Raw genomic sequence first — 23,026 nt, forward strand, 5'->3', positions numbered from 1 at the left:
TTTTCGTATCTTTGAAAAATATGTTTGTTTATCATCTAATTTTTATTTCGGTCAATAAAACAATCCAAATTATTTGAAAGTAGAATTTTATTTCAGATTTTTTGTATTTATTGACAATCAAATAGAATTTCAGGGCTCATTTTTTGCACTCAGTTTTGTAATTTTGTTGAGGTTGGTTGGTAGTATTTACATTTTTGGTTCATTCGGTCGCCGTGCGACGCGCCGGGCGCTGGGGAGCGTGCCGAGAAGTGCCGAGTGAGTAACGTGAGCGGCGGTTGGTCACTGTACAACCGTTATTCAGTGCGCGTCGTGTTATCGTTTGTCGTTTTCAACGAAATTGATAAAAAGCTGTGCAAAATAAAGTAGCCAAAGTTTTATTTGATCGTCAGTGAATAACGAAGAGGTCAAATTAATACTTTCAAACGCGAATTGACTTTGTCTTGAACCGTATAAACGACCCCGAAATATTATTGAAAAAAAAGTTGACAACCAATTTGGAGGGGCTAACTCGGTGAAGGTCATCAACTCAGATCCTTACCGTCCAGATGACTGTGGCCATCTTGGAATTTACGGCGGCAACAAAACATAAAATGAGTACGTATTGCATGCATCGAATATAATTATCTCGGATAATTATCATTTTATTTAGTTTTTAAATAATAATTATTATTAAAATAAACATTTGCAATGGTTCGTTCTACTGTAAACATTATTGAATTCACGGCCCTATTTTTGAGAAGCGAAACATCGATTCGTTCGAATTATTATTATTCCTCATTTTTTAATGATTCCTCAATATAAAAATTATGTTCGTAAAAATACAAGTTCGCACGGGCCAACGCATTTCACTTGAGTTGTAGAATTTAAGCGATTGACAAATACCGCAAATCGTGAATCATGGGGGTTTTGCAAAGTAATTTTCCTGTGACAGCCGCAAGCCGCAGTACAGGAACATTGGCCGATAAGCCGATACGGGGAAATGAAAAGAAGCTACAACAATGGCAGACCGTAGACACGAACCATGATCCAGAAAAGTAGCATTTGAATAGATTTTTTTTCATATCTAAATATAACAAAGAATTAAAGCCTTTTGCAAAGATTTACTTTACAACATCGTTTCAAATCGACTCTCTCAAAGCTTTCAATATTATATGATAAATTGTCGTACAAAAATCATTCCATCTTTTACAACTGCCACCCCGTACATATACGACTGAAAATTCAATTGCGTTAATTGTCGCGAGATGCAAACCTTTTCTCGAATGCTTCAAGTGTATTTAAGCGCACGGGTTGGCAGATGCATAAAATATTACGTCATCCCGCCTCAATCTCTTTGTCGCGTACATTATCTCTTCTCCCTTTTTTTCCTTACATTATTTTTGTCATTGACCGTCTCCGGCTTCTATTCGATATAAAACGATGTACAGGAAGTTACAAAAGTCTCGGCCCGCCCATGTATGCTGGGATGTGAGCACAGGCTGCGTGTAATTCTGAAGTAAAACACGTAAAATTACACTAGAAATTTTCCGGATACGGATAAATAAGTGCCAAGTCGCTTTTTTGTTCTGGGAAACATAACCCGTCGATAGTCGCGCTGTGAGATTTTCTCTCACATTTTTTTTCAAGCTATACTACCTTGAAAAATGGGAGAACAGTCTCAATTTTGTTCTATTTCTCAAAGAATTATTGTACTTCAGAATAGCAGTGCTAAAATTTTTTTTTAATATTTTTTTTCTTGAAACAAAAATTATTTTTTTTCGTACCGCCGGACAGCGTGAGACTTTCTCTCACCGCGCGACTAATATTGGTCTGCGCGAGTACGCGCACAACGGTTCGGGTCGACTCGGTCGCTGTCCGGTAGTGTTCGGTGCGGTTGGAGGGGGAGCGTGGCATAGGAATTGGCTATGAGAGAATCTCTCATCACGCGACTAACGAACGTGCTGAGCAGGTAGCGTGTTTATCGACGGGTTAAGGATGATCGATCTCCAGGTCGAATCCAAGATTTCTGACCTGAAATTTTAAGATGTAAATGAATATTTTACGTGCCGGTAGTTATTTTGTAATTAAATTGCAAAGTCGAGCAGTTTGAGGCACCGAATACACGTCGTTTATGGAAAAAGATCGACCGAAACCGAAAGTGCCACGAATACTCGGTTTTTCTCGTCCATAATCCAAGGTTATTCATTAACAAAACCTATTTTAGGACAAATGGGTCATCAAGAATTTAGTAAAAAACAGAAAAATCGTACCTCGCCAGGTTTTTAACGAAATAATGTTACAAAAAAGTTTTGATTTCAGTTTGAAAATTGTGAGAACGACGAAGGAGTATTCAATAATGTGGCAACGTCACAACTAACAGATGATCCCGCCAGCGGTCATAACCTAGCTTTACTTCAAACACCAATACACAACATTACAATCGCAACGTTGCCAAGTGTCTTTTGTTTACAATTCTTTTATGGAGAAAACTATAGAGTCGTTGACGATATAATTTTTTCAGTTTTCACCAATAACTGTGCGGGCGGGGATGAAATGTTGGAATGACTAAAATTTCGAACAGCTAAAATCTCGAGTTTATAAACTTCGAATGATAATACGGTGACGAATCAATTCGACTAGAGCTTTGAGTGTCGAAAATAAATAAAGTAGAAACTTCAAGGTTCGATGCACGTTCACATTGAAAATAGAATGTAACAATTGCCCATAGAACGACGACTAAAATATCGAGTTGAAATAATGAAACACCAAAAATTCGAACAGTCGAAATAGCGAAACGTTAGAAAGTCGACTGATCAAAATAAAGAAACGCAGCGCAGCTCAAAATTCCCGCATCTCATTCACTACTTACTTAGATTGGTGATCTAAGTTTTACAGGCTCGAAAAATTCACTTTCGATTTTTTGCTATTCTATATTCTGGTTTGTCTATAAAACAACTACTCTCAATTTCGAATTCGAAAATACGAACTTTTGACATTCGGATGGTCTGTTAAAACTGCACTCGAAATGTGAACTATCGAAATATATATTTTCGAGTAAATACGAATTCAAAGAAGGGAATGTTCGATTAAACGCGTAATCTGCTAAATAGTCGATCGGAGATAAGAATTTCGAATTACTTAATTTTCTTCAATCCGATATTAAAAATTTCAGAATTTCGAAATAAAATATCGACCGTTCTAAAATTTGGTTATTCGACATATGTCGAATAACCCTACCCAACTGTGCTATGAAATACTTATGTACCGGTAATTATGCTTCTTAAAATCGATAACACGACTATTCAACACCGTTGAACGTAAATCAGAACAGCCATACGAGTTAAATAATTTTGGGCTCTTTTTTGACTCCGACGTCATGATCGATCATTCTTGCGGGTAAAGTCCCCCGAACGGCGAGGTTTTCTCCTAGTTGACCTCTGTCCATTCTTTGTTCGTGTGGGAAAAGCTCGATAAAAATATTGCTGCATGTTTTAACACTGTCGATCGAGTGGTCCACTTTGTCTTCAGGAATCACTGTCCGCGCTCTTTGTGAGGCTCTGTACATCGTTTAATACTGCAATAATTATTGGTTCTGCCATAGTCGCTCACCCCTCGATAAAGGATGAATGAACGGCTTTTCTGTGCGCGTGTATACGCATGTGCAAAGGCGTACTTTGCGAGAGCAACGACGAACAATGTTGCCTCGACTCTGACGCGGCGAATTATGAGTCATTTGTAGCAACGATCTGCTTCAGAGTTTCTTTCGACTTGTCACAACAAATTTGCCTAAGTTCAAAAAGCCAATCGAGGTGAGAAACAATTGCGAGAACCGTATTGAGGATGAACCTCAAGCGCGTTTCCCACTTCGTCGTCAACGAGGCGACATCTCGCCAATGAATTTGCCGCGTTTAACGAATAACTTTTGTACGTTCGTCTCTCTCGTTCAACTGTGCGGACGACGGGGCGTCTATTTGTCAAACTATAAAAAAGCTTCTCTACTAACCTCAATAAAAGCGTGAGATTTGTTATTACGATGAGAGACGTTTTTTTTTCGCTTTGCTTATTCTTTCGGAGCCAAATTGTGTGATGACACATCACCCAGTTCCAGTTTCTCGAATCCACCCTCTTCCAACTCTATATCCAAACGGCTAAAAGACATTTTACTATATTTTTGAACGAGGTACTGATTTTTTCAATTTATTTTCTTTTTTTTTAATTCTGGCTTTGCTGCGATGTATATTTTTCGAGAAAAAAAAAAACAGCAGGGAAACGGAGAGAGAAGAGAGAAAGAGACCAGTCGCGTTTTATGAGCCGTAATGAAAGAAGACGAAAGTTTATACTTAGGCTGCATCGCGTTTCGAGCGCTTTGATTCCCAGAAAAATTTTCAGGCCTATGGTTCTACGGTTTTTTTTTTATTTTTTTTAAGAAATATCCGTACCCGTTCCGCTTCGGCTAAATCCTTCGCGTATTTTTTATGCTAGAATAAAAGATGGAACAAAAAACTTGGAAAGTTTTAAACGAAGAATAAAAATACTATCGAAATATTGATTTAAAGCGTTCCTTTCGGAAATTCAACGCTCAGTTGGATGTGTTGTCATGGATTTTATAGTGAATTCCCACTTTAGAAAGCTGGCATTACATTTGCCAGGAATTGCGGTTATTAATAGTTTGATTTGGTAATTATGCAGTTTTGTTACTTTTCCGAAAATCGGTGCAAGCATTTTTTTATCTTCTCGAAGTTGTTGAATGGACTTTGATTTTTTTCATTTTCACGAAAAAATAAATGAGAAATGGAGGAAAAAATGATGCGTATTTTTTTGAGAAACGAAATTCTTTTCACCAAGGAAATTAAACTGAAAATGCGGTCTCCAGAAAGTGCATCGAAAGTCGTAAACATTCCACCGTTGCTCGACTGATTTTTATTTTTCGTTTTTAATGTAATTAAAGTTGCTACACTGAAAATTCTAGTTTTTCTATCCTCAAACATAGACTCAATCGTACGATTCAACACGATTATTGTACACAAACATATACAACATTGGGGGATCAAGAAAAACGAAGCTTTATAACGAAACATTTCTTCATAAATTCGCAAATCTTGGAAAATTTCGAAATTTTTCTACCGGAAATGAAGAATGAACTTGTTACACTTATTGAGCTAATATTAGATGAGCATGATACGTTTTTCGAAAACATTCGATCGATTGTCTATTACGCTCATAAATAATTGCAAGATTCCGAACGACCGAAATCCGAGCTGGTATCGATGGTTATCAATATTTTAATAACAATAACTTCTAATTTAGGTGCGTTTCTGAAATATCGGGACACCATAAATAAGTGAACTAAGATATTCATTTATAAATATTATAATTTGACTTTTGATCCCGATTTCCAGAGTTATGCAGCACTGACACGCATAAATAAGCGAGTCTAACTTTATATCAGGAGAGCAAGTTCTCCAGGACACGTTTCGTGGTACAAATTTATTGAACATGCTTTTTTTAGCTAGAAATTTCTTGATGGTAAAGTGTAGAGTGCGGTACGATATTTCTCTAAGAAATAGAATTTGGTACAGTCGAATCCCCTTATAAGCCTGTTTTCGGCTGTAGAGCGAAATTCGCTATAAGCGCGAGGCAATTGTTCTGTGTCTTTAAGCGCCCTCCACTATAGTGCGCCATCGAATTTTCCCCTGTTCGCTGTTTTTAAAACCAGTAGCGCTTTCCAGTGACTCGGTAGCCGCAGTTTTCCTGGTTTATTATACATTTTGAAACGGCACTCCCTTTTATCCCGTCGAAATATCACATTTGAATCTCGCGCCACGCGAGCTCGTACCCAGCCGCTCGACGCGACTCTCCGTGGCTCGGCGTAAAGGCGTATTGCCTTACGCCGAGAAAAGAAAAACTCTTTCTCTCATAATTATTCTCATTTTATGTTTTAATGACACAGTTAATTTCATTTTTATACGAGGCAAGATTCAATTAAACAAAACAAGTTAAAAAGTCAGTGTCAATAAAGGCAATTGAGAGTGTCCAGAGAAAACTTGTCCAGAAAAGTCCAATTACGCACTGGATCCAACGGGAATGGCCAGTCGCGAACGAGCTCTTCGATCCAGGAGAAATAATGATCCAAATTGTTCGTAATTTGTTCATTTAACCAGTGCAACAAGAAAATTTGATTTATTTGATTTCGAAAAAGCAAAATATGATTTTTGGTTGATAAAAACATTTATTTTTACTCAGGGATCATTAGTTTATCAAAAGCGAGAGAAATCAACCTCAAGCTTGTCCAACCACGTGGGAATAGAAATCGGACGACCAATCAATGAATTTGGAGAGCAAAATTCTGGTTGGGGATTATTTTTCTAAGCGAATCAAAGTTCAAGTTATTTTTAGACTGAATTATCATTATTATTCCTTTGTTCAAACGAGTATAAAAGGCCGTGCGGAGCAGCAACGGCAGCTCATTCTTGAATCAGCTCTCGCTTCAAGTACAGAAGTAGTGACACAAATTCACACTCTCTCGTTCATTTCATGCCTGCTCCTAAAAATTTAGTAGCTCGAACACACGCGTAGCGGGTGACGTCTAAAAGCGTACCGTTACAATTTATATATAATAATTCGAAAATCCAAAACTCCAATTCCAGTTCCAAAACTTCTTAGGTGCAATTTAAAGCAGGCGCATATCGGAATTATCAATTTTCGCATTATTTAACCGAATAAAATGATTATTTTTCATCGTGTCTCGATCGAGATGATATTGTTGCATTCGAAGGTGCTCTGATGCACAATTTTGACGTCGAGACGTTCAACTGCCAGTAAAATTTTATTGTTTCCCGGAGGGCCCAGCACAACATCATTTTTTTCCGAAATTTCATTGTTTCCTGTATTTTCACAGTCAAAATAGCACCGGATAAATTAAACACTCGGACACGAGAGCGCGCACATCGGCAGTAGTGCTGCTCTCTAGAACTCACGGTCCTTATAGCGGACAGGCTTATAAGGGGACTCGACTGTATAAACATTTGTCGATAAGTCATACGAGGCCGAATGCGGTATCAAAATTCTTAACGCAGACATGCTCCTCGCGGTTGGCTTGTGCACGTTGACCTGGGTACCCTGAGAGATTCGAGAAACATTGCGATACACGTTGATAAAGAACTGCGGGAGACAGTCGCGTTTACTTAAAAATAGGTCAAATAATGAAGAATGAAAGTGACCGTCGGTTTTCATTTTATTAACTTCGAGGAAAATTTAATGGAAAAAAATGAATTTTTATCGGTTTGAAAAAAATTTGACAGAGTTTGTCGCGGCAATGTAAAAGCTGCGATGAAAATGGCACTTGCATCAACTTCCTCGGTTCAGGATACACCAGAAAACCTTTTCCCCATTGTTTAACGTTCGCTAATTCCGTGGTTCCTATATAAAATTCGTTTATTTTTAATCCCCACGAAGAAGCGCTTCATTAGTCATCGGAACAGCTGAAATCTCGTAATCACGATCTATTTATGGAATTTGCGCTCGTTTCCGCCTAGGGTACGTACGCGTCCATTATCTCTAGTTTCCGTGTGTACAATTGACGATCTAACGCAACTTTTTACAGCAGGGATTGATAACGCGGTGCAGCGCTCTGGAGCGCTCTCTGCAATAAAACTACACTCTTTCGTTCGCTATCGTCGTTATTCGTTTTTCACACTTTTACTCTTTAACTCGATAATCTATCGTCACGTTTTACGCTCGTCGATATACACAGCATCGGACCAACTCGCTTTATCTTCGTGCAGTGTCGAATGTGGTATTTTCATAAGAGAAATATGAATAGAAATACTTCAGAATTCACTGGGCCACGGAAGATCGGGCAGTTTGGGGGCAGAGATTCGGCCGAAGATTTTACCAGCGAAATGACACAATTGCCCAGTATTCAGACAGTTTTTAACGTCCATTTATACCGCTCTTTTGTGCATTTATTTTTGTCCCCAAGTCAAATTTCACACGTGGTGAGATATTTTTGGAAGATCTACAAATTCGATATGTTCGACAGTAAAGAATTGTATTTCTTCGGTTTTTAACGAAGTAACGCAAGTTCGCAGAGAATTTCCTTCCCGACCAGGATCATGAGTCAGTTGATTCGGTCTAGAATGTTCCGTATACAAAATATCGCAGTAATCGTACGAATTTGAGCGTATTACGTGATCCGCTAAGCGTGAAACAGGCCAACAAATCGAATAAACTCGTGCGTGTAGGTTTATTCTCGCCTCGATGATGGCATCGCTGTTACACACGTTCACATTAGTTACTCAAACGCGTTTTGTGCTCGGGGATCTCTCCCTCTGGTTTTCTTGGTTTTTTAAATGATTCAATGTTCCAGCGGTGGTAGACACACAAAGTTATTTTTGCGTGCATACAACGCGATCGTTAATACTTCATATTTTTCGGATAATTCATATGAAGTCAATTCTAAATTATCAGCATTGGAAAGAAACTTTAACGCGACAACTTGTCATTGTCATTTGTCGGACAGATCACGACGCTCAAGTTTGCAACGTTGGAGTCCAACGAAATGAACGGAAAAAAGATTTGTAATTCATCATTTTTTTATTTCACGAATCACTGAAGTGGGTTGAAAAATTACGAATTGTAAATTCGGCGCAGGGAACAATCTTTGAGATTTACTGGAATTATTCGAGAGCATTTTTACATCATTTCGTTGGACTCCGACGTTGGAAACTTCACCGTCATAACAAATCGCTCAATCGCGCTATTGGTGAACAGTCTTTCAACGCTGATTGTCCATTGCAACAACTCAAATGCCTCTCTCAAATTTGCGTATTTATTCTGGAGCTGATAATTATTCGTTTTTTTTTCTCTGTTTAGTAAATGACGTATCGGTATAGAAATTCTTGTCGTTTTTTTGCCCCATTTTCATCCAAAAAGCGCTTTTCCACGGCGCCTATTGAGAGAATGTCGAAGGCAACCTGAAGTGATGCGCTCGTCCCCGAAATACGACGCTGAAGTTTCCAACGTTGGAGTCCAACGAAATGAACGAAAAAAACGTTTTTAATTCACCAATTATTTATTTCACGAATCGTTGGTGCAACTTGAAAAACTACGAATCGCAAATTTGGCAGGGAACAAAATAGGAGAATTACTGGAATTATTGCAAAGTTTTTTTCGATCATTTCGTTGGACTCCAACGTTGGAAACTTCAGCGTCATCCCGAAATATTGTTACGCCCCTCCCGAATTTCCGTCTTCGACAAAAGAATATTTTTCTATTTCCACGAACATAAGTAACACGCAAACGTGGGTGAGCGTAAAAGGAAACACGGTCGTGGCGAATTCACGGTCGAGTTCTATTTCGATGAAAAGTAAATGGTCTGTATCGCGTCGGGGAATGAAGGGATTGCCAGATATAAATCGATGAGGTGCTGAATTGGAACAATTAGAGGCTTGCTGGAACTCGCGAAGACGACGAGGGCAATTTTACGGTTGGAATTGGCGGTCGCGCGGCCGCCAGATTTTCCGACGAGTTTTCACTTCGTTGAAGTCCTCGAGATTCGTTTTCGTGCGTTTACGATAACGCGAAGCCCGCTCAGATTAAACCGTTTCCCGTCAGTCCTCGATTCGGATCGTCAATTAGCTTTCTCGGTAGCTTTCAGTCGTCATTTTCCCATGAAGGGGTCAAATAATTATTTATATGAACGGAGATTTCGTGGTGGGCTGAGCGAGGTGAGGCGATTTTTCGTCGAACAAAAATCAATCGACACGCAAGCGTGTGAGGAACGAAAGAGGCTTCGTTTCCGTGTCACGAACATGTGGATCTCGTTTCAATGCGACTTGCATCTCCTGTTAGTTTCTGGTGAGTGTGTGAATCACTCGAAGTGAGAGTACCAAAAAGAAACGAAGATGCTGCAGTGCGGGCGAGAGCATCGCGACTGACGAAGACGTACGAACGAGCTCCGAACACGTCGAGCTCTCTCAAATACGCCCTTTTCACTGCGAACCGTCGATTTATTTAGGGACCGAAGAACAGGACACGGTGAGAGGAAAAAAGTGTGACGTACGCGGTTCTGTTTAAAGCGAGCGTAAGTAAAAGCTTACGAAAAATGACGGTAAAAAAGCGACGTGCACACGGAGATGCAATCGCATCTGGCGTTCGTCGCATAAACATTACTGCGTTCGCGATTCAATCGAGTCAAACTCGCTCGTTTTCTCGTTAAAAAATTATTTTTCTTGCTTTTCAACATTGCATAAGCTCTCACTTATCATTGATGAGCGGAATGAGATTTCAAGTGACAGCGTCGATGCGTCGTCCAATGGATCGTTTTATTAGTGGTGACTTCGCTGGGCAATTTTGTGTGACGCGTGATTTTTAGCGGGACTTCGAAAATAGCATTGAATTCGTTGTTTCGATAGTCCAATATTTGGTAATTTATTATATTCAGGAATGGTTTTTGAGGCTTGTAGATATTTCTGCGTATTTCAATTTGGAAGCTCGACTTTGGCGACGCTTAGAGTTGAAACGTTCTGCAGAAAGCTATTCAGTGACTCGTTCGCCTGGTTCTGTTTCACTCGAAAATATCTCACTCCATTTTACTCCCTGCGTATGCTAGATTTCATTGAATTGTCGCGGTATAATAAAAACGAATCGTTCTGTAATTGGCTAATGAAGATTCCAACAAACTGTTGAACGCACTTGAGAGTCATCGAACCACGCTCGATTACATTCAATTACACAGCGGAGGCGAAGGGTAAACGAGCGAATTGATGATTTATTGATTAACCGGGGAGAAGCTCCGGGAATACAGTTGATTTTGGCACAACCCGGGTATCCCTACAATTCGGTGAATATTTACTCGCACCGTAAGTCCTGAAAGTACCGGCTCGGACTTTTCCCCGAGTCACTTGCTTCTGGGGAGGCTCCGGCGAGCCTCCCCAGTCGTGACAGTCTTTTCAGGAGCCAGTAAACTGGATTCAGAAACGCCGGGGCCTGGGCTCGACCAAGGCACGAGAAATTAGCGTCAAGCAGCGAGTAACAGGGAAAACGAAGGTCAATGAAGTGTCAGGCGATGGGGGGTTCTAAAAAAGGGGAAAAACGCGTTTGCGAACGCTCGTTTCATTCGAATGAGTTCCACGTATCAATCGAGTTGGTGTAACTCTTTGATCCTGGTCGATGAGCAGACGTCGAAAGCTGATAAAAATTCGAAAGGGTCGGTACCAGGAATCGGCACAAGAGATCGCGGTCGATTAATCCGCCAATAAAAATCGACGTTCGATGATTTTTCGTATTTAAAAATAAAGAATATTAGTAACCTCAGAAATCTGGTTGAGAAGTCACAGATTTTTGGCTCGAGAACTCGTCAATGGATCGCGCAAGTAGGTATGCGCGTATATCTGTGCCTCTGCGATCCCAAAATCGTGTGTATCTCGTCATGGCCTCGTTCTTATCGGTGTTACAACTGAGAATAAAGTGATAGGATATCTGGCACTTATAATTACTCATCTCCGTTGGGTTTTTACTCGATTATTTAGCCTCGTATGTTTTTTCGTTAGTCGGACGTTTCTCCCTGGCGATGGCTTAGATAGTATTTTCAACGAGAGATAAAACGAGATGGTGTCCGAGGTGATGACGGGTCGAGAGTCGATCCGGGGCTCCTGCGAGAACCGCGCGCGGCGTCGGTGGCTGCGCCGCGACTGCTCCGCGCGTCTCTCGACCCCTTGCGTCTGGCCGCGCGCGGAGGCGCGCGGAGTAGTAACGCGATCGGAGCGACGGGACCTTTGTCGCGGGAAAGGGAAAGAGAGGGAGCGCAAAGAGGGGGAATCGAGGGAGAAACGGAGACGGAAAATTGGAGGAAAAGGAGAAAGAGGGACGAGAAGTGCGAGAGCCGGATTCGCGAAGGTCCGTAGTAGGGAGAACGAGCCGAGAGCGCTCCGCGGAGCTCTGCTCCTCGGCAGAGATCTCCGCGAGCGTAGGCTCAGCAGAATACGACAGACGTATAGAGAGATCGGGTTAGAAGGATCGAGACGGCAACAGTTATCAAGGAACAGAGAGAGAATCGCACCGCGTTATAACTAGCGGAACAAAAGCCGGGGGGCGGAGAGCGAGCGAGACGAAAATACGCACTCACGCTGTGTGCAACGCGATTCATTCTGCAAGAGTGCAAAAGAGATAGCTGAAGAGAGAGAGAGAGAGCCGAAGATAGTTTCGTACTAAGTTTCATCGAGTCAAACGAACACAGGGGGCAACATGCGAAGCGAGTGAGGCAGAGAGAGAGAGAGAGAGAGAGAGAGAAAGGGAGAGGGAGGGATCGAGAGAGATGGAAAATGCGCGCATGAGTCCTCGTGGTGGGGGAAATCACCGGGGCTTTTGAAAAAGTTTTATCTTGCCGGCGCGGACCGTCTCGCAGACGCTACCGAACGCCGGTACGGTGTGTACGGTGTCACCGGACTTGATATTTCGCACGAGCATTTCTCACAGTACCGATCTCGTCGTCGTCGCCGAGACACTAGACGACGGGGATTTTGCACGCTCGTGTTTATTCCCCCGGCTCTCACGCCCTCGACGATCTTTCATATCGTTTTATCGGTAGTGTATCTTTCGTAGCGGTTCGGACTCCATGTCGTTCGGATAAAGGGCCGCATTTACGTCGCGAGTCCTAGTTCATCAACGCTCTTCTTCCGAAGCCCTCTTTCCCCAATCGGCAGTTCAAATGCACCTTAATATTCGATCACTGCGATTCAGAGACTAATAAATTTCATTGGCTTTACGAGGCGAATCGAACTTTCGGGTTTTCTATCGTTCACGCGACATGACCCATCGCCCTCGGTGTTGCTGACCTCCCACGCGAGATCCGAGATCTCGCCCAAAAACTCCCATCCGAACGCGATTCCTATCCAGTATCAATAAAGTGCCGGACTATTCCATCCGGTCGGCAGACCAATCTTGACGGTAATATCGATCGTAAGCTTCGGAAAATTCTAATTGAAATCGAAGACTGTACGCCCCACGGAAATTCGCGACGCGCGAAAGTTCGCGAGGCGATATGGGCGGTAGTAAAAATGTGTTTATTAAGAGTGCGGTGATCCTCGTCGTCCTGGGTGTCCTCGCTGTCAACGGACATGAGGTGAGTCACTTTTGAAAAATAACATTCTACGCTATGAATATTCTAAACATCGACGATCGAGTTTATCAATGCGGAAATGAGAGGCTGTGGGAAGATCAGAGTCTCGACGTTACGCAGGTTGCTTCATTTAAATATATCGCATTTCATTGGAATATTATGCCTCTCCGAACACGATTTTTGCCTACGAAGAAAAAACATATTCATTGAAATACATTTACGGGATTTACAGAGATCGTTCGATGTACAAAGTTCGAAATTTATCAATTTTTATCATCTCCAATTTTTCATGTCCAATGAAACCATTGTTCCAACGACGCGTTCAGTTCTGTGCACATTCATGGACGATATTCATCCACGTGCGAAAAAAAATAAGCGCGATTCCATTGATTCCGCAGTCGATTGTTGCCAATGGCTTAAAAAAAGCTTTTTACTTTCGTTCGGTGAATTAGACGCGAGGATTACCTGACGTCACCTCTCGAGAGCGACATATATAATGTGCAGCGCAGCAGAGTCTTAAATCCCCAAATTTCCGCCGATCGTAAATTCAGTTTTACATATTTTTTCGGGCTTGCTACTTTTTATTTGTTGTATATTATTTTTATCGAGAGTATGAAATAATATTTTCGATGTGAAGTTTTATTTCGTGATGTTTTCAACTTTTATTCCTGAAATAAAATTATCGGAGAAAGATAAAAACCTCGAATTACTGGAATACACCGATTCAACGCGATGCAGTGAAATCGATTTTAGTTGTATGACTATTTCAGTCGTTACGTCATTCGTCATCAAGAAATATAATACACTTTTCTTATAACGAAATTATTCCACCGTTTGAAACACTGAGAATTTTCAACTTTTCAATTCAATCGATAAATTTATGAATTGAGCATATCGTCCAAGTTTCCAGTGTTTCACTGCTATCGGTTCCCGCGCTTTCTGTTTGAAACTTTCGGGAACAGAGTAGAAAATGTGGTTCTAAAGGTTTGTACCGTTAGTATAACTATGTATCTTATCTTTCTGTCCTACAACTCTGTCCCTGCATATTCATGGGCTCAGGAATAATGAGATTCTGGTTTCTCAAGCATTTTCTCTCTCTCTTTTTTTTTTTTTTTTTTTTAATTTTATTCTTTTATATATGCAATCTTCATTTAATGCGTTTTTGTGTGAGCTTCACGTTACTCGGCTGCGTGCCCGGTGACCTTTCGCGGATGAAGCGTGTATGTCGTGGTCCTTTTTTTCGATTATGTGTCATGATCACTACACAATTCCAACGGTTGACCTTACGCATCATCGTCATTTCTCGATTACGACAGGTTCTCTCCGAATTTACATAAATATTCTTGCGCGAAGTTCAACCCGAGAAATCTTATCATCTCTTATTTCATTCTCTTCCTTTCTGTGCACACATACTACATTGTTTATATCGCGATTGCTCTCTGCCCCCAAGCACTGTGAGCATATTTTTTATAAATACACGCGTAACCCTCGAGATCCGCCCAAATCACGCTTTGCATACGGTTGTTAACGAGGATCGAAAAAACCGACGAAATAAATATTGAGTCGTGTGCGTGTGCTCGAATTCGCTGTTATCGAGCAATCGGTACATTTTCGCAGTTACTATCCACTGAATTCTTTATCTTCCGATCCGCAACTTTTCTCTCCGAAACTCGTTAAATACGTCAAATGTTGTTTTAGACGCTTTTCATTATTCACTAAAAACATAGTGAATCTGAGAAAGCCTTAAATTATTTATGAACGCATGAATAGATTCATTATTCGCAATTCATTTTCAATGGCCCTTCAACATGATTTTCAATATTCATCGTTCGACACATCAAGTCATATTGATAATTCACAGAGCTTTCGACGTATTCTGTAAAAAAAAATCGACACGCGCGCTCCAAAAATATCCGCTGGCGCCATAGTCCAATGACTCAATCTTGAAACATGTAAAAACGCAAGATAAACGTGAACGCGTATGTATGTGTACTGTAAAGAAAACGAGATTTGCGTTAAGCTCGTTGCTGGGAAAGTGGATTAGGAGGCACTCGCTTAAGGTTTGACAGAATCAATTATACCGATTGCGAGAGAGAAAGAAGAGAGAGATAATGAGAGATTAGCAATAAGAAAGACTGTGAAAACGTGTTTTTCATTAAATCGATTAAGGAGAAACTCGGAATGAGCCGATGAAATAATATCCTCGCGTAAAAATCGAAGCTCTCGAGCAACCGATTAATTTTCTTTCTCCATTCGTTTGTTGGGATAATACGAAAAAGTTATTGATTTTTAGTGCGGGATATGTGTGCGTACACGAGGTCGATAGTGAGCGCAGATCATCGCGATATCGACTTATCTTTAAGGCAGCCAGAATGGCCCAGTTTCACTCGCTCGTTTTTTCAGGCGAGTGCGATAAATACACGAGACGCGCCTAGACGTGCCAAGACTTCTGTCATTATTCGCTGACACGTCGTGACATAATGACGTTAATTCACAGTGGGAAATGAGAAGAATTTTTAATCGTTATCCGTCAGTTATTCTACAGTGAAAATGAATCCTCGTATTTCGCGGGCTGCCGTTTTATTCGCATAAAAGGAGACGAGCGAAGCGAACTATTGTGCTTGAACGAACACGTAATGAAAATTTGTAACAAAATATCTTATTGAATGGAATAAAGCCCTATATCCGGGTGCGTTAATGAAGACGCGATAGACGCGTAATTCGAAACGAGCACACCGCGAGTCCCGTATCCCACCGCGATACAATATCCTGGTAATTTACATTAATGCAATTATCATGAAATTTAACATCGATTCGTCGATGAACAATCCATTGGAAATTCTTTCGATCTGGCTTTCTTTTGTTTCTTCACATCGATTTTTTCGAATGAATATTGAACACAGTGCGGGAGTTAAGGAGGGTGGCTACGTTCATCAAATTGATAAGAAATTGATCAAATTTGGTGATAATGTTCTTCAACATCAAGTGCGAAGACACAATTTTCTTCAAAATTTTCTTCTGCTTAGTTATCGAGTGATTACGCATTAAAGCAGATTTCTTATGCCCGGAATGTATACCTATATATATGGAAACGCTATGCTTATACACGGGAACTTTAGTGATCAATTACTCGATAACTGTACAGAAGAAAAATTTTAAAAAATTTGTATTGTCAAATTTAACCCTAAAGAATATGTTCACCAAATTTTATTAAATTCTTATCATTTTGAAATTTTTAATGTATTTTACATGGTTTAGCATGGCAACATTGTATCGCCCCTAGCCACCCTCCTTAAAAAACGACTATGACGTAATATCCAAGAGATTTGATCCGAGTGGAATATGCACAGATCAAGCTGTACGAGTGGCGTCAACCGGTCCGGTTAACCTGAAATGCACTATACGCGCCTCTTTATAAACGCGTATACATACGAAGCTGTACAACGCATGCTACAATACCACCTAATTGTGATCAGGGATCGAATACCCCGGCGCCGTACTCGAGGAGTTAATGGCTCTATTTGCAGCCAGTTTCACCGCGCTCGCTTCCTCTCCCGCACTCTCTATTTAACGCTGTCTCTCATTGTTGTGTCCCCGCGTTGCTCCGTAATGTGCAGTTTATACCGGCCGTATCCTCTTACACACGTGATACCGTACGTAACCTATACAAGTCGCATATATAATGATGCAGAAGAGACGATATCTATCACGCTGCGAGCGGCCCCTCCTGATTTCTTATACGCTCTTTAAGGGGATTCCATATATTTTATGCACGGCATCCTTGTTGGACAAATGTTGGTAGGTGTCAAACGGAAAAGTCTTTCTTAGTTTTGAAGTTTGTTGACGAAAACGTTTTTCTTTCCGGCTACTATATTTAGAGGGTGATCGGGGTTTTTAGGATGAGCGATTCATCACGTTGTCGGGAAAGTTTTGGACTCTTTAAGGTAGCTCATGCACGGAACGATTTTCTTAAGAAAGTCTTGAAATTTAGACAGACTTTCAATGGGTAGTCGATTGAGACGGGTATCAAATTTTAAGGGGTTCTTCTTATTGGTTGTTTAGATAAACGTGTTTAAATATGAAGAAAAATACACAGGGGCAGAGGGACTTTGCGTAAAAAATTGTTTACCTTTCCATACAACGAATGAATGCTTGTTAGGAAATTTATGAAAAAGTACATAATGACAATGAAGTATAGAACGAAGCTTTGGGAAAAAATTCGAGACTATTGTCTTACCAGTAATAAAGATTGAACGAAATTGGTAACGAGCACTCGTCGTATAACCTCACATTTGCTTATTTCGGCAATTTTGTTTCGCTTGGCTTTGCCCATTCCTGTCACAGCCTTCTGTCTTTTCATTAACACTTTTTTCTTGAACCATTTCCTTTTGGGTTTTTCCTTAGCGCTCTCTAATGCGATTTTTTACATAAAAACTATAGTATTTTAGCCAGGGACGAATGAAGTTTTGGGTTCAGTCAGTGATGGATCCCCGTTCAATTAATACCTCGTAATTTCATTGGCCAAAAAATAAGTTGGAAAAATTTATTTACAATTTTGAATTAACAACTCCGACATTAATTTAGAGTGATAATAACTTTAATTAGGAAGTAAAAATCGAGCCAATTTAGACACTCATAAAATACAATCGTATGGGCTTGATCTACCTTAAGCTCGACCGGAATTTCGTATCGACGATGGGTCGATTATTCTGCTCGAAATGAATTTTTCGGTACACTTCTTTAGTTATCCTATAATTATGGCATGAGTTGCAATTTGGATTGAGGTTTACCGATAATCAGACGATGGTATAATGAGGTAAAGTTTGCAAGCTTAATTCTCACTAAGAAACTTGATACGTTCGTAGTGAAAATTTATTATGAACACGTTATTTTGCTCGTATGAAGACGGTTTTGCTCGACGAATCTTCGTTGCTATATTTAATATCGAGCAAAACTGAAAATACAACACTCAACACGTAATATTATCAGAATTTATTTGTCTGTCGCTATAATTCAATATGAATAACCGATGCAAAGGACCTTTGCAAAGATTCAATCGGTGTCAGTCTGATGATAAAGCTTCGATTTTTTCTTTCGTTCTTGTAACTATATTTTTCATAACAAAGCATTCTCTCAAGTAAAATTATATCGTCGTTCGGTTTTTCAATCACTATTTTCAACGTGTAACTCTGTTCAGTGGATTGTATTCCGGAGTTCATGGCATGATAGTCTAATGGACTTATCAAATTGGATTGGAGCAATTTATAATTAAGAAATTGAATTTGGGTTAAATACGTGCAACCTCGCGGTTATCACGAACGGCATGGAATCGGTTTTAGTCTATTTTTTGCAAGGTGATATTCGAAATTTCACGAAAGCACGGTACCAACGGCAGTGCACAGTTGATATGGACGTGTTCAAATTTTCCTGAGAATTAATGTTCAATTGAATGTGTCAGAGGCCAGTGTATTACGGAGACGAGAATGGAGCTTGACTGCTCTGACTTCGATCGCAATATGATCGGGTTTTCCTCTACTGTTGTGCATAGGTCACGGATAATCGGTTTTCTATTTTATTCATCAGTTGAAAAAATGCGAAATTCCTCGCTCCTTTGTAGAAATAAGAGTATTCACAGGGTTTCCATTCATTTGCAGGAAGCTATTGGTAAACGATATGAAAAATTTAGTGAATTTGAAAAAATGTTCGTCTGCTTTTTCGTTAATGAATTTTCGTTTTCCACTGCTCAAATTGTGATTTGCCATTTGAATTTGGCAATTGCGATGAATGTTTATACATTTATTTTTTTCTGCGTGTGTTTTCGCGAGGTTTCGGAATTTCGGAATTCCATCTCGTTATTTGGACTCCATTATTCTTCTGTTGCACTGATTTCCATGATCCTGTGAAATCTCACAAGAGTGTTGGCAATAGGAAGCTTTTCCGGATGCACTTCAGTTGAGTAATTGCACACGGTAGTCAGAGGCGATTGTGCAAACTCGACGGGATTCGTATTTTTACTTGTTTTACTCGATCAACTAAATGAAAAATTCAGAACTCGGAACTATCTCCCGCTCAGAGATTGGAAATCTTTGCGGGTAATTTGCCCACAAGCCACATGCCGTTGTTGGTAATTTGCGGATGCACCTTAGTGGGTTCTTGAATAAATCAATTTCATTGGACATTGATAATAGAATCAACCGTTGAAATTTCATCAACGTCGAAAAAAACCACAATTAGATCGAGGGAAACTTCGCGATTGGAGAAAATAGTAACTGAAACAAGGACATGAGATTGAAAATGGAATATTGCAGATCCTGATCGAGGAGAGAGAGAGAAGAGAGCAGGACAATAATTGACATAGCCGGATATTGAATTGACTGAAAATTTATACACGGGCGGTTCATTCTTAGAAACGACCGATTTGTTACGGTTTGATAACTATGCCTCCCAGACTTTTTTCGTGTGGCTTTATTTTTTATCCTTCACTTTCTTCCTCTCTATTTCTCTTTGTATTTACTACTAAACTGATGATGTGGTTTTATTTCTTCAGGTTTTTATATTTTTTTTGTCGAAATCGAAGAGAAACGATGTTATAAGAAAATCATCGATATTTGAAGAATAAAACAAAATTCAAGTACGAAAAAAATTCACAAATTCTTGCCAGCTCTCCCGGTTTTGCCCTGAAAAAGTTTTTTCTGAAAATTAAAAAAAATCACGTCACGAATGATACATTCCTTTTTCTGAAGGACAAACGAAGTTTCCCAAACTCTTGAAAAGTACGATATTCCTTCAAGTAGTCCATTTTGCTGGTATTTACTTCCATGTCGAACAATATGAAACGAAAAAATGATAATCAAGGACGAAATAACGGATGGGCGATTTCCGGAAGTTTTTAATGTAGAAGAACGCGATTGAATGTCGCAGACTTTTCTACGTTTCCACAACTAAACACGGTTTAAGACATTTTTCCATCTGCACTATTGAAAATCCCACTTTTTTAAGTTTCAATTGTAAATTTCAATGCGAAGTAATGTTTCTTCAACGCGCCACGTTTATTATAATTTTATCGCTCGACTCCTTTGAATTTACGAGCCAATGTGGTTACATTTTTCATGTAATTTCCAGCGTACCGAGTACACGGTCATTGAGAGAAAACCTGATGTGCCTGTGGCGAGTTTGTATGAGGCATACAATCGGAAAAAAAATTATTTAAGCTGGCAATATCGTAGTAGATTAATATCCCAAGTGCTGTAGTCGAATGAGTGCAGCTTACATGAAAAAGTAAAGAAAATATATTTCAATAAACTCGCAGACTCGAAATAATCCGAAGAGTCAATGCGATTAAAATGTGAATAACAAAATTCATTGAAACCCATTTGAAATTGTAACCTTTGCAGACCTCAATTTTCTCGACTATCGGAGCCAGATATTTTTGTATCTTTAAATATAAAACCGCGGCTTGGGCATGCTCGCAACTAACCGGGACACTCGAATCTCACCAAAAACCAGATCCCTTAAGTGGGCTCTTTTTTCCCCGATTATCCTTCACGTTGTTACCAAATAATTGGGTTTCGGAGGCGTTGTCTGGGCAACATTTCGCAATCGATCGAGTGCTTAAATTGATTAACGAACCGATCCGCACAAGGTAATTGCATCGGTCATAAATTAGCATGTTCCGTGTATTATGAAATTATTCAGAAACTCAACAACTCCACGTTGTCTCGAAATAGCGTTCCTTAATTTTTTAAATTACACATCCACGGCTACCAGCGTTGAAGCAAGTCCGGGAATAATGATTCTGTAGAGGCTCTAAAAATGAGAGCGTTGAGCCAGGCAAAGCGTTAAGTTTTAATCAGCTAATCGAACTTTAATGTCGCCCAAACGTTTCAAGGTCCCGGCCATTTTTCGTAGGGGCATGTACAACCAAACGACATTTTTATTGTTGTTCGATCGTTACCCAAGGGTTAACTATTTTTATTCCCCTTTACAGAATTTTCAATCAAAATTTCAATCATCCTGCTTGAAACATACTTTTTTTGTAATGTATTTTTCTTTCGTCCTTATTGAACAACTCGGAATCGCGTTGGATTTTCGAGGCTATAGGAATCGAATAAATTCCGAAGAAACGGAGAAATAGGTTTGCTGGGGATTCACGGATTGATCCTATGAAAAGTACGGTAATATTCGCCTTCGAGGGTCTTTGCTTCTGATTCGGGGACGTGCGCTCTCTTTTTTTATCGATTACTGCCCATGAATGTCTTTAATAATATATCACGAAGCATTCGAATACATTTCGATAAACATTATATTGTTTTTTTATGGTGGAGATATATAATCAAGAGTTCATGCGTAGCACGTATTTATAACAAATATTGATTCACGAGTAATCATAAGCTTGGATAGGGTAAGTGCAGCTAATTCGGGATCGCGTTATGCTCTTTATTTGTTATTTTAAATTAGCTTTTTTCTCTATTAACATACTCGAAAACGTGTAAAAAAAATGAATTTTTATGTATTAACAAATTGTAGTTGCATTGATGGAAACTTTCACTTTCTCTGGGACCTTCCGAAACTTAAGGGGTCTGTCCTGATGGGAATTTTCAAAAAATCGATTTCTTTTATTGCATTTTTCGAAAGAATACATATTTAAAAGTATCACACTAATATTTTATAAAGATCTGAGCAGCCTAGGTGTACTTTGAGTTTTTGGAAAGATGGCCGCCATTTTGTCATTTCTGAAAAAATGAAAAATCGTATGATACGCGCTACAGCCAATGAATTGAATCTAAAACCATTTTTGCTCCGATCATCCATTTCAGAGATTTTATCAGCAGCACACACCCATCTTTTTGGACCCGTCTTCTTCCCCACTTTTCTATACGAAAACTGAGTAAAATAAATATTTGAAAAAAATGGTGTATTTCAAGAGCGTATTTTTTAGGCCTAACTCTCTTTATATTCGTATTTATAATTTATACCGGTCAAAAAAATTCGTGAAAATAGTCATTTTTTAGCCGTCTAATAAGGGTGGACCCGCATTTTGGTTCCGACATTCAACGCCAGTTTGTTTACATTCGCATTGTTCTCATACTTCAGAAAATCTTATTTTCCTCCTCCACCAAAAACCGAATTTTCGCTTCCAGAAGCTTGTATACAACTTTAGTTTCTACTTGAAAAAAAAGTGCATTCGTAAGAATAAATAGTGGTTCCGTTGTATTCCCGGTATTAGAATCAGGTTCGTTTGTTCTCCACGAGGCCGTCTACATCGATGTACGTTTCGATGGGAACAAGAGATTGGGATATTAAGAAAAGCGTATTAGAATCAGGATCACGTGAAAGACGAAGGTCCGCAGCAAGGTCTGAGCTGCCTGAGACTTTTTCATCGCATCCATCCCGCCCATGGCCCGTGTCATGTGATGGGAGATCATTTCACACGAGATCGGTGTCGCGTTTCACCGGAGAGTATGCACCCCGGGACCGGAAACAGTCGATCAAAATACAAGGAAGAAAGGGGGCTCCGGTCGATCCGGGGAAAATTTAAGGATCAGGGATCGACGCGAGCCGTAAAACTCCGGGCACACACCCACACGTGTGCTCGAACGAAACGCACTTCCTTCTCCCAGTCGCTCGCTGTATTTGGTAGGCTGCTGCGTCGTGTGAAAAAAGCACAACAGGAGAAAGGATATATCGCGCCTCCACCACCCAAGGATCATATAATTCCTTCGCTTGCGTACAATGTAGACGGTGATTTTTTTCCCATTTTTTCTCCTCTCCGCCACGATAAATTTCCATGAGATAGTTGTCGCTTGGAAGTTTGCACGATGTCGAGTGTGTAACGGATTTCTCTTGCATCTCATTCTCCCGCTCGATTCTTCGATTTTTCTCCATTTGTTTTTTGCCCCCCTCGCACCTAATCGAATACACTCGTCT

At 40.0% G+C, this 23,026-nt stretch overlaps 1 protein-coding gene across 1 annotated transcript in view; it reads left to right on the plus strand.

Moving 5' to 3' along the window:
- The first annotated feature begins 12,380 nt into the window (after window positions 1-12,380).
- Window positions 12,381-23,026, plus strand: part of trol (terribly reduced optic lobes) — a 157,455-nt gene continuing 146,809 nt past the window's right edge. The window contains exon 1 of the mRNA XM_043433154.1: window positions 12,381-13,102. Coding sequence (XP_043289089.1) covers window positions 13,022-13,102 — 81 coding nt within the window. The 5' untranslated portion in view covers window positions 12,381-13,021. The remainder of the gene's footprint in view (window positions 13,103-23,026) is intronic.

The sequence above is a fragment of the Venturia canescens genome, chromosome 1 (assembly GCF_019457755.1).
Source record: "Venturia canescens isolate UGA chromosome 1, ASM1945775v1, whole genome shotgun sequence".
Lineage (NCBI taxonomy): Eukaryota > Metazoa > Arthropoda > Insecta > Hymenoptera > Ichneumonidae > Venturia > Venturia canescens.